This window comes from Lepidochelys kempii, chromosome 3 (genome assembly GCF_965140285.1).
Source record: "Lepidochelys kempii isolate rLepKem1 chromosome 3, rLepKem1.hap1, whole genome shotgun sequence".
NCBI classification, from domain to species: domain Eukaryota; kingdom Metazoa; phylum Chordata; order Testudines; family Cheloniidae; genus Lepidochelys; species Lepidochelys kempii.
The window spans coordinates 150,806,458-150,826,620 of record NC_136382.1 but is presented as its reverse complement, the minus strand read 5'-3'; the positions used below and the strand labels follow the sequence as shown (position 1 = coordinate 150,826,620).

Below are 20,163 nucleotides of genomic sequence, written 5' to 3'. Positions count from 1 at the left end.
AGGTTAAGCTTCCCATAGCAAAATTAACTCAAACACTGCATATATTTAGGTTTGTCAATTGCTGTTTCTGCTGTGTTGCTGTGGAAACTTTAAAGGCACAGGTCAGGATAAGTCACCTTGAAATAAGGGTCATCTAAGGGTAGTTTTTTCTCCAAGACAAAATATGCTTTGAGTCACAACTTAATTTAAATAGGATGTCATTAATATTCCTTTTTAAAAAAATATTAATTGGTTTGTTGTAAGAAATGAGGTCAAAATAATTGTAAGAAGTGATTAAAACTATGTAAGAACCCAGACTCCACTAGCAGATAGAGCCAAATTTGAATAAGAAAAATCACAGGGTAGTCTTGCTCAGTAGTGGGCTGACCAGGGAGACAGACCAATACTAAGTCACAGAAATCAAAGCCAGGACACACACAGTGTCATAGGGCCCAATGCTACAAACCCTTATGCATGTGAGTAACTTTGCTCAGGTGAGAAGCCCAGGTGATTTCAGGATCATAAGAATAAGGGACACATTATTAAAAGTAAAAAGCAAAGGAGTTAAATTGTTTAGTCTCTAAGGTGCCACCAGTACTCCTTTTCTTTTTGTGAATACAGACTAACACGGCTGCTACTCTGAAACCAATTATTAAAAGTGAAATAATTATATTAATAGTGTTTACTTTTCACTATGCTATTTACTTTCACTATTCAAGTTGAGTGATGAAGAAGAGAGACTAGTCAATTTCCCCTTCAGCTTCTCATATAGTACCACAATACTGCTCAGAGATTATTTCTGTTTGCTGTGGTGTTGTAACCATGTTGGTGCCCGGATATATAAGATATTACCTTACCTATTACCTGTCTCTCCTATTTCTTTTGGTATTTTAAAAGTAATGGAAACATTTCTACTGGTCTTTGATTTTACTCCCAGGTGAGATCTAATATTTATTTCTTGAATTCCATTTTCTTTAAGAAAAAAAAAAAATCTGCTGCTATATCAGCAAAGTACCCAACACTAAAGTCAAAGTGTTGCCCAGAGAAAGGAAGAAGAGCGTCCTTCCTCCAGGCCCCAGGCCATTTTTAGTAGAACCACCAGTTACCTGGTCATTAGGGAAGGAATTACTAAATTACTTGTGGGTGTAGTACACAGGTTGAAAATTTAAAAAAAAGAAACAGCTACTCAACCAATAGAAGCTACTTGCCAGAGAAACAAATGAATTGTTTAGCAAGCATTAAATGGCACACTTCCTACATCTAATATCCATCTAAATAAACAGAGGTGCATGCTATCAGAAAACGTAAGAGAAAAATTACAAGCATTAAAAATATTCCATCTTCCTACCACAGGCAGTTATGAGGTTTGGAAAGTTATTTTGCAAACTAAAAAGGAATCAACCTTCATCAAATTAACTGAATTATTTCTAAGGCAATTTCATTTATTTTGTACATCAGTATTAAATGCAGAGCCCCACTATTCAGCAAAAATACTGGAAGATTTCAAATGTGATTATAAATTGCTTTCTACACAACGTTCAAAAATGACAAGTTAGCATATAGGGAGACTACTAAGCATATTTTGATCCATCGTAAGTGCCCTGCATTAATTATACCAAAACCAACTACTCATTCCATGTTTGAGAAAGATTTCAGGAACCCCAAGCAATGAGCAGTTTTTCAGTCTTCTAAACTTTAAGGAGACTGAATAAGTGTCAAGACTTTTCCAGCACCAGATTTTCCTATACAAAATTTGAACAACAAAGATTGACACAGGATCCTCAACACTGATATTGGAGCAAACTTTTTATAGGAGGGGCTCAAAAAGGCTCTTGCTCTTTCAAGGTAGCATGGACTCAAGATCAATTCTAAAAAGGAAACCATTGGATGTAAAACTGATGAATACTCTATCAAAGCTGTACCAAACTAAAATCAGAAAATTCTTTTCTGGTACCAATCATTGTTAAAATACTATCGATAGAGCTAAAAACCAAAAGTCATTAATATATCAACAAGTGTGTTAACACACACTGAGTCCAGCTTTAGAAACTGTATTCTCCAATAGCCAGCCAGCACTGAGTGGGATAAGGGGGGGAATTATTATTATTATTTTTTTTTAATTACTTAGCATCCCAGATGTAAAGATTGGATGAAGTTCTCTAGGATGGGCCAAATCTGTACTAAGATCTTCTGTGTTAAAAAGAAAAACAAAAAAAAACCCAAAAACTGTTCTCCTAAAAACCCAGTGAACTAATTTTGTCATTGCTATATTTTAACACTTCCTTCATTCTTGATGCACACTAAAAAGTAATGCCAGCACATTTATAAAATAAGAAGTATTACTTTGTCTAACATTAAAATCAACACCTGCTCCTGCAAGCTGTTATCAGCAATATCAGGCCTAAGCTCCTTTCTCAAGCTAAAAATGTGTTTCAATGACCTGCAATTGATTTTTGTTAAGTAAAAAACAACACCACCACCACTTTCAAAGACATATAATTGATTCTCCAACAAGCTAGACTGCATGATATTGATGACATCTTGCACCAAAATAGTATCTAATCAACAGCTAGGATAACCATACAATTTCAAATACTGTGGGATTCCTCTGTAAGTGAGACAGCTTTGCATACTTTAAAAATACATATGTAACTTACTCTGAGACATCTTTCACAAACAACATATAATTAGAGATCAAAACACTGCCGTCATGGTGACAAGGCCAATCTCTGTAATATGTGCATATTGTGAAAGCAGACCTTGTTTTAGTGTTTAAGCCAATGAGACAGGACTTTGGATTCTCTATGATAAAGAGCTATTCTGTATTTTCCTAACTGCTCTCACTCTAGTACTGCTTATTTCTTTTTTTTTTAAAAAAAGATACTTCGAACTGATATAGCAATTTTCATTCAGGGATCTCAAAGTGCTTTACAAACATTAGTGGCATGATAGATAAACACACTCATTTTAAAGGGACGAAACCAAGGCACAGACGTTAAGCAGCTCATCCAAGGTCACAGACTATGTCTGTTTAAAAGCTGGGAATGGAATTCAGTTCCATCAGTTTCTTACTAAAGGTTTCAGAGTAACAGCCGTGTTAGTCTGTATTCGCAAAAAGAAAAGGAGGACTTGTGGCACCTTAGAGACTAACATATTTATTTGAGCATAAGCTTTCGTGAGCTACATCGGATTTCGTGAGCTATAGCTCACAAAAGCTTATGCTCAAATAAATTGGTTAGTCGCTAAGGTGCCACAAGTACTCCTTTTCTTTCTTACTAAAGTCATCAAACAATGCTCCCTGCCCTTTTTATCAGTTTGCCTGGTTGCTTTTTAAAACTGCTTTAGAAAAAACAGTATGCACGCATGAACACGTGTACAATTTATTCTCTACAGAAAAGTCTGCATAGAACAAGTGTTTATCATCCTTATTTATTTATTTAGAGCCATTCAAATTGGGCAAAATACATTTTTTGTAAAAACAAGATAACATTTGTAACATTGTAAAAATAACATTTTTTATAAAACCTATGTCCAACAGAAATGTTTTCAAAATTATTTAAATGCCAATAAAAACAGTCTTTTTAAAACAAATAAATATTTCCCTGAAGTGGTTACAATCCAAACACTACAGCACTGAACTTGAAACCTAACTGCCTGCATTCATCTTCAGTGTTCAAGTTGAGAATGCAAGAAGTGAGCATGATAAATAGCGAAAAGTGAACAGGATGCTTACGATTCTGTTTTAACCACCTAAGGCAGTGGGGTTCCCAAACTGTGGGCTGTCAGAACCCCAGGAGCCCAGGGAATACTTGCTGGAACTAAAAAATAATTAAATACTTTTCTAACATACTCTTCCATGTTCACAGGTGCTGTAGTTGCCACAGGGATGTTATTCAATTGCCAGTGAGAAAAGCGATGGTGGTACACACAATTGTGAATGGAAGAGGAAGCATCTGAGTCAAGCTCTCCATTATGATAGCATTCCCTGCTACGAACATTTGAAAACTCTTCATTTAAGGCACAATTTGTAACACAGCTAAAGAACTGTTTACAATATATGGGACTAATCCTACATTTCCTGTGTACCTATGATTCCCAATGACTTCAATGAATGCAGGATCTGGCCATATGATTTTTTTAATATGATGGTATCTCTTTAAAATCTGAAGTAGCAGTTGGCTGTTTTTGCATGAGTCTACAGACACTATGCAAGTTCTACTGGATATCACTGTCAGCTCTGGCACCTAGACAAACCTGTACCTGAAATCATAAGGTGCTAGTCATCCACACAGAGGCTTCATTTTCAGAATCATTTTGCATTTGTCACTGGCAATGTCTCCAGCTACATTTGCCCACATATTCTCTCAGGCCCCTGCAGGTCATTTTGTTTTGTAAATAACAGATCAGGAAATACTCAGACCTGGACCTTTTAGAATGTTTCGCATCTGGAGAAGCCAACTGTAACCCCACAATCACACGTCCCATTTACAATTTCTTCTAAAAATTGTAAGAGCGCTCTTTTTCAGTAACCCCTGTCCAACCTGTATTGACAGGAAAAAAAATATCCTCTTAGTCATTTGAGTAAGACAAGTGGGAGGGGTGCCATTTTCTCTTTAAAAAAAAAAAAGAGAGAGAAAGAAAAGGGCGGGGGGAGGGGCAACAAATCAGACGAGTTCACTTGTCCCCAGATTATCTGAACACATGGCTTCCTTCTGAGGCCCAAAAGAGGATCTCATCACACGATCACAATCAACATTATAGAATATATACATATACACATATACATATATTCACTGCATGCCATTCTCCTAAGACATCTGCAGGATATGTACACCAGTGTACTTATTTTACAGTTAACTAATCCATCTTCAAAAAATGTTAATTTGAGAGGAGAGGAGACAATCATTCCTCAGCTTCAGGCTCAGATTATAAACAGAAAAAAGGATCCATCTCTGATATATGCACTTATGTGCTGCCAAAAGAGACTTGCATTTATTTATAGATAAAGTAATCTAATTTCGAAGCCATTCTCAAATCTGAGAGAAATTTCCATGCCAAGTCAATCAAAATATTCAAATCAAAACCAAGCTCCTCAATGAAAATATGTAACCAACTCATTTCATGACACTAGCGGAACCTGTGTGTTCTATGGCCAACTCCTTCCTTAGTCAAAAGGATGACATGACTCTGAAGGCAAAATTAGCTTTTAAGCCTCCACTTTTCATTACTTGAAGGATGTAGTATTAGAATCCTTTGAGCTCCATGTTCAGAACAGTTTTTATAAACATTTGTGAGAGTTTGGTGTCAGCGTGAAGACAAACTGAAATATCCCTTTTAATTATGAAAGTTATGCTTCCTTAAAACTGAGATGTACATTGACAACCCTTTGTCTCATGGACTATGTTCATTATAAGATGTTACAATAGTTTAAAATGAACTGAAAAATACCTCCAATTAAGTCAATTGACTCAATATGTAAAGCGTGACATATCTACAGCACTAAACCAGTGTCAGGTTCTTGAGTGACACATATTATACAGTAATATAGTCTATGTTATTAAACAGTATAAAACCAAAGAAACATTTTGTAGTTCTCACTATGGAGCAAATGTTAGCATTATTCAAGTCACAATACTTTCAGCTTACCACAGTTTGAAAAAATACCAGACACATACCATTCAGAAGCTAATAAGAAAGACCGTAGGTGGTCTAGGACAAAATGACTCTAGTGCTCCCAAACTGCTCCAAGCTTCACCAACTAGTAGAGTGAAAATGACTTGCTCCTTGTCAGTTTACATTCAGAAGGTTATCTTTGCAACAATTTTTTCTATATGAAAGCTTGTATTATGGAGAAATTCATGGTTTAGGTGACTAGATTTTTCACCCCCTGGCTTAACTGGAGAGATGAACAGATCTCTAGTTCAGCAAGCATACCAATGGGTTTTCTTAAACCAGATATTTTCATATGCCATCTGGTTTTTGTTCATTTTTTAGAACAGCAAATTCAATCTTTTTGCTTTGTCTACTCTCATTTTTGTTTCTCCAATTTTGAACTCATTGGTCCAAATGAAGAAGTTATTTCCTATATCCACAGAGAAGAGATTTCTGTAGAGAAAGCTGGTTTACTACTTCAACAAAATATGGCTCTATGTGATAGGCCAGCAATTTCCATTTCAATGGTTCAACTTCAGCAACAAACGTACTTTTGAAATAGTTTAGCTCCAGTCCTGAAATTGATACCTTGTGGCAAGAATTCCACAGGTTGTGTGCTGTATTCAAAAGTATCTACTTTTATCAATTTTAAATTTACTATCTTTCAATTTAAGTGGATGTCCCTTGCATCTGACTTACTTGCTCTATATTAGTCATTATTTTATATAAACTCTAGTTCAAAGGGAGAACATGATAAAAGAATCCCAGACTGTTTCATTTTCCCCCCATATTGAAAAATTCCCATGTCTCTGATCATCTTCAATATCCTCTATGATGAAAACTGATGCAAAGAATTTTAGTTTCTCTAAAGTGTCTTTATCATCCTTAATTACTCTCTTTACTTGCTGGTAGTCCAGTGGATCAACCCATTCTCTTACAGGCTTCCTCCATTTCAATATAATACCTAATTACAAAGCCATTAAGCTGGTGCAAGACAGAAAGTGGTGGAAAGACTTAATTCAGCACCATCATTGCTGCTGAGCAAATGGACGGAAATCAAAGAACAGAAGAGAATATCTAGCTTACAGCAACTGTTGTAAAGCCTTATTTATAAAGTACTTTGAAACACTCGTGTGAAGATACTAAGAGATCAGTGTTAATGAATTAATACCTAGTAAGCCAGAAATATTACATTCAAGTATTTGTCACACAGATACACACACACTCACAAAATCAGATCCTAACCACTAACTCAAGACATGTTAATTACTCAGTTTAAGCCTTGTAAAGTGCCCCCTGATAGGTAGGTACCCCATAAACCTTTGTAATAAAATAATTTTTAAAGAAAGGAGACAGCTTATGTTTTGGCTCTCCTATTGGAAAATGAGTTTTCACTTAAGTAAAAAAAAAATCAACAGTGATTAAAGGCAGTGATTTTTAAGCTTTTTTATGTTTTACTATGGATTTAAATCAATTCACCCTATTTAGTGTGAGGAAATAACAGTTTTGGTTAGAGCTAGACCTAAAGTAGGCTTCCTTACCACAGCTATGTCAATGCTCCTCAATTCTGATCCACAGCATCACCATCAACCCACAGTTACTCCAATGCACCTCAACTTCGACCTACAGTATTCACTGCCATTCTAGACCAGTCTTCACTGAAGACTCCAGTCAACACAAATTGTAACAAGCTGTATGGTAGTTCTGATGTGAACTAGAACAAATCAACAATTCATTCTCTAATGGCTTGCTCCAGAACTTGAGGTTCCAGATAGGAAAGGCACCACTAATCCATTGCACCACCTTCGTCGCAGTGGAAAAGCATTTTCACAGAAACGTGTATATTTCTACTACTGTCTATTCAAGCCTGGTTTAGGTGGCAATGATGTGGTGTTCCGGTACAAAACAAAGTGAAGCTTACAAAGGCACCTTTAGTTAGGTAAGAATGGGGACAGGTGTGGACTCCGGAAATTAGGAAGTGATTTTTAAAAAGATCACCCAGGGTCCTTGGAGAGGAAAAAAAAAAAGCTTCAATCTCCAAGTTAACCAGTGCCCAGAGAGAGCTTTGTGAAAATCAAAGGACTTTCTTTATTTAAAAAAAAAGAAACAACTTATTTGATTAGAAAAAAGGAATGCTTCAGTGATCCATAGTCAGAAATTAATCATGTAACTGAAATTTATATTCTGTTGATCAACTGCTTCATACTATATTAGACAATCACAAAAGGGCCAGGTTAATGTGACAGCAGCATGGTAATGTACTAACAACTAGAAAATTCAAATTCAGAAGTAAGCTCTGGATTGTCCCAGGACACTAGAAAGCTTGGGGCTGAATGTGTCATCATGTATAGGATGGAGACAGTGTCAGTGAGAGGCAGGATAAGTGGTAACATCCTACCAAACCCCTGCTGGCCTGTTCTCAAAGCAGTATTGCCATCAGCTTTGGCAGAGTACAGTACCTTATAAGTTGCCAGAAATAAGATGGGAATCAAACTAATCATACTGTGTTTTTAATCAACTTCCTGCTAGCAGCCACCATTTTGAGAATGGAATTCATTTGTTTTATGTTTATTAACATATTTCCTTCTTTTCTGGTTCTAAGGCATTGCCTACAATGTTGGTATGGGCTTTAAAGGAAATAAAAATATTCACTAGAGCACAAATAAAGTTGTCAAGTTATTTCTTTGACGTCTCCCTTCCCCACAATCAACTCCTATAAGTCCAACTGGTATTTCAGCTTGTAATATTAACCCATGCATATGACTGCTTACTTACAAAGGTCCCAGTTCTGCAATGAGCTCTGCACAAATGGATTCCTGTCCTTGTGTAGAGAAAGCCCTTCCAAAATCAATTGGAATCTGCCCACAGGATATCCATAACAGGATTGGGTCCTAAATTTGAGCAAAACAGCTCTAGGTACCAAGAAAGATGGCTTGATTGGAGTACGTATGGCATAAGATATATGTTTGTGAAATCTGCAGCTCTAAAAGAAAACCACCAATGCAACCTGCAGTCTGTGATTCCAAAAAGAAACTGAAAGAACGTAAATCCAGTACAACTGAAACCCCAAATGTATGTTGCAATGCTCACACTGCCTGAAACTCAACAAAGCTTATGACATGCTATAATAATGGAAGGAAAGAATAGTGAAAGTATTTCGAAGATATTGGAAGCATAAATTCTTTTGTAAATGAAGTTCTAAATGATTATTATAGACTAGGTTTGCAGATTTAGGCTGTCTGTTTGGATACCTGAAATGATTCATTAAAATGTAATGTTCAACCCAATGCTCCACTTGACCTAAGGATTTAAAGGGATTGTTCCTTTTTTTTTTTTTTTTTTAAATGATGCATAAAGAATAATTGAAAGGTATTTTTTGTTTTTCCCCCTTAGAAAAAAGGAATGTCAAGGTCTTGCTAGAAGGCCTCTGGGAGCTTTCAGGGCTTGTTATTGTGAGCTTTAACTTCAATTATACATGTTAATCTTTGTTAATCATTGACCTTAAATAGATGTTTAAAGAAAGTTTTACATATAGTCTGACAAAAAATCCCTTCCCCTCTCAGTTGTTCAGTTTGCAGTCTCTTGTATCATCACCATTTTACTAGTTTTCTAGTAAACGTCCAGTAAACACAGAGTCTTCCAGCCTAAACAGAACCTAAATTTCTAATATAAAAACAAGCAAAAGTTTTTTAAACTTTTCAGACTTTTATGCATCAGAAATCAGCAACAAAATATGGAATCCTCCCTCCTCCTCACCCCGCCCCCCCCCCCCCGCCCCTTGTACATCACTTTTTAAAATGTGTGTTTCCTGAACTCCTGACATTGTAGTTCACCTAAAGACAGATTTGAGTGTTAGGATCAACAGCAAGTATTTTTACATGAAAGGCCTACCGTATTTGTAATGCTCCTTTTCACACATTTTTCTTACCATGCCAAATGTTTGTGGATTACTGTAGAGAATATTCACTTTAGGCAAAAGCTAGTACTAAACATTACACAGAACTTTTATGTTTTACCACATGAAAATAATTACAACCTTTTCAAATTTAGCCAAGACCAACTTCCTGGAGTCCAGACTAGCCCATTGGCTTAGCATACATTGTTCTACCACAAGTGTGATTCAGGATCAAGGGCAGCCTTGAGAGAAATCTTGATCATTAGACTAGTGGGGAACACTGAACAGCCAAAGGATTCTGAGAGAAGAGTGAGATGTGCACCACTTACTGCCTGTCCACTAGTACAAGGATCAAGATTCCTCCCAAGGCTGGTGATAAGCTGCATTTCCACTAGGAGGACTTGCCAGCATAGCTACAGCAGTACAGCTCTACCAGCAAAACATTTCTAGTGTAAACAAGGACAAAGAAAACGAGGACAAGTGTGTCTTCAGAGATCAGAACTACACATGTACACAAGCCAACCACTCTACAGGACGCTTAACAATGTCAGCCTCTGATAACTCAATGAGGAAAAGTCTGAGCCTCTGATAAAACAATCTTTCTCTTTTCTTTTCTCTTCCTTCTGATAAAGTATATTTGTGTTCTGGAAAGGTGCCAGATTGACAGAACGAGAAACTGAAGCCCTGTTTATCAACACAACAGGTAGAGAAGGGGAACTTTTCCATACCGTTCCACTGCCAAAGTATTTCAACCCTACCTTGGAGGAATAACTGCTGGAACGACATCCCTTCAAAAGGGGGGAAATTAGTCCCAATTGTGATGGGTGTTTGTGTGATGGGGAGAAATATCCATCAATATATAGGCAGCATCTTTAAAGGGCCATTTTCTTCATAGCTTCATTGCACCATTTGAGGCACCAGATTTTTTTCATGACAATACACTGATGTCACAAACACAGGACACTGAACTCAATACAAAGTTCAGCATGAAAAGAGCTGTGAGCTGAAGTTTTCATAACTCCTTCAGTGCCTTTGTACTTCATCACTGATCACAGAAGCCAGCACATCATAATGGAAATAGTAGCAACTCTTTTTCAGTCATGTTATAGAAAACATGAGGCATGAATACAGGGGCCTAGTAAATCAAAAATAAAGTAACAATTTACTGTATATTTACAATATGCCTTGTAGATTCACTCCCAATGGAATCATCATATTTGTCAAAGTTCAGACTTGTATCATAACTCACAAATGGGATTTAATTTAGAATTCTGCCATTCCAATAAAATCATCAAATGTAGCCTATTGAATAGTGACCGTTCTAAATCACTCTTAATATGCGTCCCTCCGCTCCTCCAAAGTACCTTAAATTGTATTATATAAATCCCAAGAAGGTACAGTCATAGACAGGTATAAGTCTCAGGTGGACTCCCACAATTCTACCATTTACATATCCTTTGAACACTCCATAAATAAGAACTTTAGGGACCTACATTTTCACCACACATATTAAAGACACTTTTTGTTCATGTCTCAGCCAGCACATTCCATATGCCACAATATATCTGCTAAAAACCAATAATGGAAACATCATTACCAGGCATGGCCCAGAAAGTGAAAGAAGAATCAAATGGGCAGTTATGTTTTTTTCCTCCAGCACAGAGGAATGACTTTTCCCCCTAAAAAACAGGATTAGCCAGCAGATGACATGGACCATCCCTAGCATGAGGCCTGCTGGGAAGGTTTTATAAAGTGGCAACAGGACACCTTCTGTACTACTAATCATATATACATGGCTGTATATGGCTCTTTACAGACCTAAAGCAGGACAGACTGAAAGGGGACCTAAGTTACATGCTAGTCATATCTATGAAAGACCAAAATTCTTGAAAGAATTCAAGAAAGTTGCCTGCCTGGCACTTTGCTGATGTCACAATTATTCCACCTGGGGGCTCAGAAACAAGGTGTGTTAGTATCAACTAAATAGAACATCTGGAGGGATGGGCAGAGAGAGACATTGAAGCTGCTCCCTTCAGGAAATTCTCTACAATTTCTAAAGGCCATGGAGGAGCCCAGACAAAGGTGTCAAAGCTGGGGGGGAGGGGGAGTGGGGAGGCGGTAACACATGGGGATGACTAAATAATAATAATGTGATGACTAATACAAGCCACAGACACACACAGATGGGGACCCCACTACAGAGAGCTATTCAATGCCTTGAAACGAGAATACAGATGGGATATTTTGGGATGATTTAACGACTGTCGCCACCCCTACTAAGCCACTTGTACTTGTAAATCAGGAGCCAGCCACCCCCTCTGTGATGCAGCAAATACAGTCACATGCCTGGGGGAGGGGCCCCTCTGACAGGGGAAGCACCCCCGCACAGCAAGGGCCACACGCTCCTGCCCTGAAGCAATCCAGACTAGGGTGGGGAAGGGGGGTGGTGCAGCCTTCGTGACAGGCCCGAGAGGAGCCCAGTAATCCCAGCCCCAACCCGGCTCTGCCGTCCCTGGCCTTAGCCACCAGGCCCGGCTCTGGTCCTGCCCAGCCCCACGGTGTAGCCCAGACCCCGGCCCGGCCTCCTCCCCCGGGCCTCACCCCGCCCGCTCGGCCCCCTCCCCGGGCCGCACTCACCCCCAGAAGCCGCAGGGGCACCGGGGCGGCAGGCTGGGCGCCTTGCTGCGCTCGCTGCCGGCGTCTCCCATGGCAGGTCCGAGTCTCCGGCGGGGCCGGGGCGGGGGGTCGCTAGGAGCGGAGGGTCCGGGGCTCGGAGCCGGGATTCCAGGCCGGTCAGCTGGAGCCGGGCGCTACCACTGCGGCGGTAGCGGAGGGGACGGAACGGGAGCAGCAGCCGCGCCCGGCGAGGCCTGGGGGGACACTGAGCTCCGGGCGGCGCCCCTCCCTCTCAGCGGCGGCTGTGACGAACCTACTCTCGCCGCGGGCCGCGCGCACCCCCTGACCCAACAATACCCCCAGCTCCTCCCCCCGTAGTGCGCGGGATGGTATCGCCCAGCCGCTGGCTCAGGTGGGAGTGGCCCGCACCATCGTCCTCCGGTGGGGGAGGTTGGAATAAAGGAGGGGCGAGGGCCAGGAGACGGTAACTGCTGAGGGCGCCGATAGCCAGGACTAACGAGTCGCATCCGGCCTCAGAGGGTTCAGGGGCAGCGGGGACAACAGAAATATCTAGAGAGGCCTCCCTCCCACCACATGTACAAGATGGTACGGCCCGGGAAGATGGACCTCGGCCTGAGAGATGGGGTGAGGGTTGGCGGGTGGCGCATGCGCAATTAGAGGGAACCCGGAAGTGGCAACGGAGCCGCCTGGTCGCGGGAGGTTCCCCCGGCGTGAAATCCAGCCCCGGCATCCCCCTGTGGGTCCGGCGTCCCCTACTCAGACCCCGCCGCCGCCCGGGGCCTCGTGCGCCTGGAGGGGCTCGTGATTGAGAGGCGGGTCTGCGGGCCCGGACTCCTGGGTTCTCCGTCCGGACACCCCGCCCCCACCCCCACCCCGTGTGTGACCTTGGGCTGGTGCCCGCTGCCCGCTCAGTGCCCGAGCGATGCTGGGGCCGGTTCGCTCCCTGGGGTGCCCGACCCTGACTCTCATCGATCCCCTGAACCATTTCCCGCAAGACCCGGGGTCTTTGTCTGCCTCGAGTCGCTCCCCCCCCCAGCTTCAGCCCAGACCCCCTCCCCACAACACGCCCCACTGCTTAGCAAGGGTTTAATGACCCCAGAGGTGTGTCTGGGGACTCGTTGTTCCGCACGGTGTGGATCCTACCCGGTCCCTTCCTTTCTCCGTGCTCCTGTGAGTTTCATTGTCCTCGGACAGGAGCATTGGACTATCTGTCATCCTCAAAACTTTCCCCACTCCATACCCCAAATTCTGCCAAAAGGCACCTAAACCATCCAGAGGTGACTAAAATTAAATGAAAATTATATTTAAACCAATCTGGCAGAGGGGTTAGCCTCTCCACCTTTTGTACTTTGCAAGTACAGAATCAGATTAAATTTGGCCCCCAAATGTAGGTGATGTAAGAACAAACCTATACAAATCTAAGACCACAACAGATATTTCTGAGAAATAACTCTTAATTTTCAATTGCAGTGGAACACAAGTTTTTGTTAACAAATAAATATTAATTTAGTATTTGCTACTGAAAGAGTGCAGCACTGTACAAATGATTTGTGGTGTCTATACTTATGACTTTGTTTTTTGCATATTGCATCCTTAAGATTAAAGATTACCTGCTTGTCTATTGGGAGCAGGGTTGAGAAGATTCAAGATAGTGTGTCTTACAAAGTGAGAGAGAGAGAGACTTTGCTTTCTCTTTCCTGGACATTTTCTAATTTTTCTTTGTTTTCCTTGATGTAAAATAAAAGTAATCTAGACTGAAAATGCATATATTTCCTTTATGTATGGCAAACATAACACACCGCGCATAAAAAACCCAGCCTTAAACTGACATTGAAGAAGGAAAACTGACTAGTCTTTCTTCTTGTCTGAGCTGAACAAATTGCAAAAAGTAAAGCAGCATAAACAGAAGAGTAAAATACATTTTTAAAATAATCCGTTACAAGTTTAGAGCACTCTAGCGATAGAAAAATGGGACATTCTAGCATTTAAGTATTTGAACTGGAGGTCAGGAGACCTGGACTGTGTTTCTCACATAGACTTGGTGTGTGATCCCAAATAAGTTGTCTCTGTGTGCCTCAGTTTCTCCATCTGTGAAATGGGAATAATGATATTGACTCACTATTGTAAAGCGCTTTTTGATCCTTGGATGAAAAGTGCTATGTAAGTGAAAAGTATTAGTATTGTGATTAACAATGTAAGGTAATTTTAATATAGTTTATTATGGAGATGCTGGTTGCAATTCCATAGTTAAAGTTTTTCTGTTTTGCATTTAAAGCAGGGTTGGATTCAAACTTTTTATGTTGTATGATAAATACAGCATATCCTCTCCAAACTTACAGCACTTGCTCTTTGAGTACAAGTAAATCTGATCATTAGTTTATAAATTACAGGGTAAAACTGGATCCTTTAAGAATTTTATCATCCTGTGTCTTTTCTTTGTCTTGAATTATCTTTACAATGGAGTAACACAAATACTTCATACTTTTTGTCTAGTTAACATTAATTGAGATCTTATCTATAAGCTACATTTTGAGAAATTAAATTGCAATTACACTACATTATTAAAGATTGGTGAATCTAATCATTATGATTATATAGGCTACAGACCGGTTCAGGTCAACAGTTTGGGTAACACTTTATGTAGGGCCATTCTGACATCAGAGGTAACTCAACCAGTCACCATCTTTCCTCTACTGCTAATTTGAATGCAACAATTTTATTGGTTGCAGTGACTGGTATGTGGGAAATAGAACACCTGTCAAGAGTTCTTGCTGAAAACTTAACTGATCCAAATGTCGCTTCTCTTTAAAGATCTGGTGGCTGTATACTAGTCTGGGCATCAGTGCTTTGTCCTCACCCACAACTATTTCACATTTGGGGACAATATATACCTTCAAGTCAGTGGTACTGCTATGGGTACCCGCATGGCCCCACAGTACGCCAACATTTTTATGGCTGACTTAGAACAACGCTTCCTTAGCTCTCATCCCCTAACGCTTCTACTCTACTTGCGCTACATTGATGACATCTTCATCGTCTGGACTCATTGAAAAGAAGCCCTTGAGGAATTCCACCATGCTTTCAACAATTTCCATCCCACCATCAATCTCAGCCTAGACCAATCCACACAAGCGGTCCATTTCCTGGACACTACTGTGCTAATAAGCAATGGTCACCTAAACACCACCCTATACTGGAAGCCTACTGACTGCTATACTTACCTCCATGCCTCCAGCCTCCATCCAGGACACACACCACGATCCATTGTCTACAGCCAAGCTCTAAGATACAACTGCATTTGCTCCAATCCCTCAGAAGGAGACAAACACCTACAAGATCTCTATCAAGCGTCCTTAAAACTACAATACCCACCTGCTGAAGTGAAGAAACAGATTGACAGAGCCAGAAGAGTACCCAGAAGTCACCTACTACAGGACACGCCCAACAAAGAAAATAACAGAACGCCACTAGCTGTCACCTTCAGCCCCCAACTAAACCTCTCCAGCATATCATCAAAGATCTACAATCTATCCTGAAAAATGATCCCTCACTCTCACAGATCTTGGGAGACAGACCAGTCCTCGCTTACAGACAGCCCCCCAACCTGAATCAAATGCTCTCCAGCAACCACACACCACAAAACAAAAATATTAACCCAGGAACCTATCCTTGCAACAAAGCCCGATGCCAACTCTGTCCACATATTTATTCAAGTGACACCATCATAGGACCTAATCACATTAGCCATGCCATCAGGGGCTCGTTCACCTGCACATCTACCAATGTAATTGCTGGCACAGGATGGCATATATGCCTCTCTGCCATGTACATTGGTCAGACTGGACAGTCTCTACGCAAAAGGATAAATGGACAGAAATCTGATATCAGGAATCATAACATTCAAAAACTGGTAGGAGAACAATTCAACCTCTCTGGCCACTCAGTAATGGATTTAAAGGTGGCAATTTTGCAACAGTAAAGCTTCAAAAACAGACTCCAACAAGAAACTGCTGAGCTTAAATTAATATGCAAACTAGATACCATTAACTTGGGTTTGAATAGAGACTGGGAGTGGCTGGGTCATTACACATATTGAATCTATTTCCCCATGTTAAGTATCCTCAGACCTTCTTATCAACTGTCTCAATGGCCCATCTTGATTGTCACTACAAAATTTTTTTTTCTCCTGCTGATAATAGCTCATCTAAATTAATTAGCCTCTTACTTCACCTTTTCATGTTCTCTGTATGTATGTATGTGTGTGTGTATATATATATATATATAGATATATATACTCTTCTTACTATATGTTCCATTCTGTGCATCCAATGAAGTGGGCTGTAGCCCACGAAAGCTTATGCTCAAATAAATTTGTTAGTCTCTAAAGTGCCACAAGTACTCCTGTTCTTTTTGCGGATACAGACTAACATGGCTGCTACTCTGAAACCGGTGCTTGACAGGTTCTTTGTGGCACTGCAGCTTGAGCACCCCTGCACACTGAGGCAACAGTGCCAGGAGAGCTGTGGCAGAAGCCTAGCTATGAGCTCCTAAACCACAACATTGGGACTCAAAGTGGGCTCTCAGTCTATAAAGCACCAGTCTCACTCACACAGCACTCTAAACCAATAAGACAATTTCAAATTAAGAGCCAGATTCCCCAATATGCTTTGGCTATTTGCATCAATTTAGTGATGCATCTTAACTGGCTGGTGCACTCTGGCTGCTTTGTGCAGCTTTGGTGCCCATACTGGGGAATCTGTCCTTAAAAGTTATTTTTAAAATTACATGAAGTTCATAGTACAGATCTTTGTATAATTGGAAACATCACCTGGTAGACTTCTCTTTGGGTTTCTTGCTGTATCACTGAATGGCTTATGTAAATGTGCTATCCACCATTGTGGACAGGGCCTGTAGCAGTTACGCACCAGATTGTGGACAATGTAGAGTACTTAACTTTATGAATGTCCTTTGACCATACGATAGTTATGCTAAAGAGTAACTGCATCCTAAGGGAAATGACTTCTTTCCCCCTCCCTCTGCAAGGAGCTGGCATTGGGAGAGTGGAAAATTCCCAAACAAGACAAAGCAACAGACATGACAGAACAGGTGTTTAAAAAGGACTCATGGGAAATGACTGAGGAAGACAAGCCAGAAGTTTGGGCAAGAGGAAGAAAGGGGTTGGACTAGCCAAGCTAAGAAAAATCAAGCTGACTGAGGGAGACAAGGCTTTATTTTTCAGAATACAAGCTGTATACTCGAGCAAAAGGTCTGGACCGTACAAAGGTCTCTGAGGCAAGCCTAAAGAATGCCCTGGAGTGGTGAGGAAACTGAGGCAGGGAAATTCAGGTAGGGTTTATTTTTTTATAGATCCATGTATTTCTTGTGTGATTAAAGGGCAACAGTGTGTTAGAATCTGTGCAAAGTGTCTGTGTGTTATATGATACACCTACTGAATGGCCCCTTGAAAAGGTAAACCAGAAGGCTCAGACCTTTGGTGGGATTCTGGGAAAGGGTGTGTTTAAGCTATGGGGGAGTCTGAGGAGTCAGCACTGGTGCCAGGGTTGGGCAGGGGACTGTGTGGTTGTTGCTCTCAGCATGGGATGATAGATAGAGGATCTGCACCCAGAAAGTGTGTCTAAGGACCCCAAGAGATTGACAGTGTATGAGCTCTGTTAGACTCCAGAGGCTTAAAATACCTGAGGAACCAGCAATCTGGTGAGTCAGCCGTAGGAGGTGCTTGACCAGATCTGTGATACTTGAATGAGTTGCTTTAACCTCTCCAAGCCTCAGTAAAATGGAGATCATGATACAAATTTCCTTTGTAAACTGTGTTGAGATCTACTGATGAAAAATGCTACGTAACAGCTACCTATTATTAATTATTATTAATATTATTATTACTTAATTTTCTAATGCTCAGTTTGGGGATAATTACAACATTCCCATAATTTTTTTAAACTTAAGTGACCGATATGTGCACTCCATCTTAACGCTATTTCAGCGCAGTATTTTGTCTGGGGAAATTATTTATATATATATATATATATAAAATTTTAACCTACCCATGTTATTTTAAGTCTTTGTAAAGATCTTAAGCTTCACCATATCCACAAATCCATGTTGAAACTAGCATATTGGTCCACTTCAAATTGATGGGAACAAGTTGCCTGTGGTATATCACTGCAGCAGTAGAACATACTAATCTCAGATATTAGAGCTCTTCTCCTCCTCTCTGTCTCAGTAAAGTAAGTGGGGGGTGGGGGGGCTATTGGGCTGACAGGAAATTAAGGTAGTGGATAATAATGCACCAGAACCTAGTGTTCAGTGTGCTGTCTCCAGTAGGGCTCCCCTTGTGTCACAGCCTTGACCTTCAGAAGAGCATCCTTAATAATTAATACTTTCTATAGCCCTTTTCATTCAAAGCACCCAACAAACTTTATAAACTAACATACAAAGTGTGTGTGTGTGTGTGTGTATGTATATATATATAGAGAGAGAGAGAGAGAGAGCGCAAGACCCATGCTGTATCACTATATATATAGCATAGCCAGAGGGCAGCAGGAGGGTGGGTTGTTTTTTTTTTGAAGCAAAAAAAGGTGTTTTTATTTGCATAACACACTTACCAAACAAAAACAACAGCATATGCAATGTGTAACACAGCAACCAAACACATTTGTTTTCTCATTAGCTTCAGGGGAGGGAAGTGTTCAAGCTTGCCTGGGCCCAGGGCGGGGGGCTTCCTCGACTCTCGTGGTCTACCACCCTTCCGAGTTACCTGGTGGCCCAGAGCGAGGGGGCTTCATCGACTCTCAAGGTCTGCCACCCCCTCGAGTTATCTGGCGCCACACCCAGTGTCATCAACAATTCCCTCCTTTGAAAGCACCCAACAAGAGGGGCAGGCTGTGGGGTGGACAGTCCGGGGGGGGCACGTGCACCCACGTGTGAAAGGACCCCTCTAAGGTGGTGGTGCAATGGCTGGGGCTGGGGTCCCTTACTCTCTCCCCCAATCAAAGGGTCAAACAAAGGGAACCAGATGGGGACACCGAGCAGAGAACCTCGGACAGTGCCCACCACTCCTCAAAAGCATCAAGGGAGTCGGTGGATGCCGCCCAGAGGAACTCCGCCCAGATACGTGAATGGACCGAGGATCGGAAAACGGCCCCACAGTCACAGGAAATTCCATCGGCCAACCTCCTCTCTCTGGTTTTATAGATGGACAGAGGTCAGGACCAGGCAGACGCCTAGTGGTTCTAGGGGGACAAACACCCCCCCCCCCCACCGCCAGACCCCTCTCCACCGCTTGCCCTCCGATGCTAAGAAGAAGACGACCTTCCCATACATTTTGGAGGCTGCCACAATGGCCGAGGGCCCCACCACTCTCACCAACGCCCGCACGTAGGTCTCCACGTGGGGCGTGGTGGGCACCAGGAGGCATCGGACACCATGCTTCCTTGTCATGGTGGGAAAGGGGCCCCGGCCGCTATTGATGGTGGCAGAGGCGGTGGGCGGGAGAGATGACAAGGCAGCAGGTGTGGGGGCTACCACCCCCCGGGCATACATCCTGGGGGCTGAGGGAGGGACACCCGCAGAGCTGGTGGAGGAGGCAGCGGGGAAGGATGCCGGGGTCGGTGGCGGGGCCGCAGCAGTGGGGGTGGCCCCTGCCACGGAGGGCCTGGTGGTTTTAGCGGGGCCCTTCCCCTTCTTCTTGCCCTGGTCTTCCCGCCGGCTGGGGGGGCTCCCCTAGAGTCTGGGGAGGCGATGGGCATGGCAGTGGCGGAGGTCACCCTGGTGCCCTCCATTGCCGATGCCCCAGCGGGGGCGGTGGCAGGTGGTTAACAGGAGTTGGGGTCAGGTAGAAAGGGACAAGCTCTGAGATGGACAGTTCGGGGGTGGGGGAGCACATGAACCAACGTACGCTCGTACAGAGAGTCCTGTTTGGTTGTCTGGTGCTTCTGGCCCACACGGTGGAAACAGGGCGAGCAGCTGAATCCAGAGGCAGA

At 41.9% G+C, this 20,163-nt stretch overlaps 1 protein-coding gene across 2 annotated transcripts in view; it reads right to left on the bottom strand.

Annotated features, from left to right (window-relative positions):
* ZFAND3 (zinc finger AN1-type containing 3) overlaps window positions 1-12,333 on the bottom strand; it is a 243,369-nt gene extending 231,036 nt beyond the window's left edge. For both annotated transcript variants that reach the window (XM_073338549.1, XM_073338547.1), the window contains exon 1: window positions 12,164-12,333. In XM_073338549.1, coding sequence (XP_073194650.1) covers window positions 12,164-12,234 — 71 coding nt within the window. In that variant the 5' untranslated portion in view covers window positions 12,235-12,333. The remainder of the gene's footprint in view (window positions 1-12,163) is intronic.
* Window positions 12,334-20,163: the final 7,830 nt, after the last annotated feature.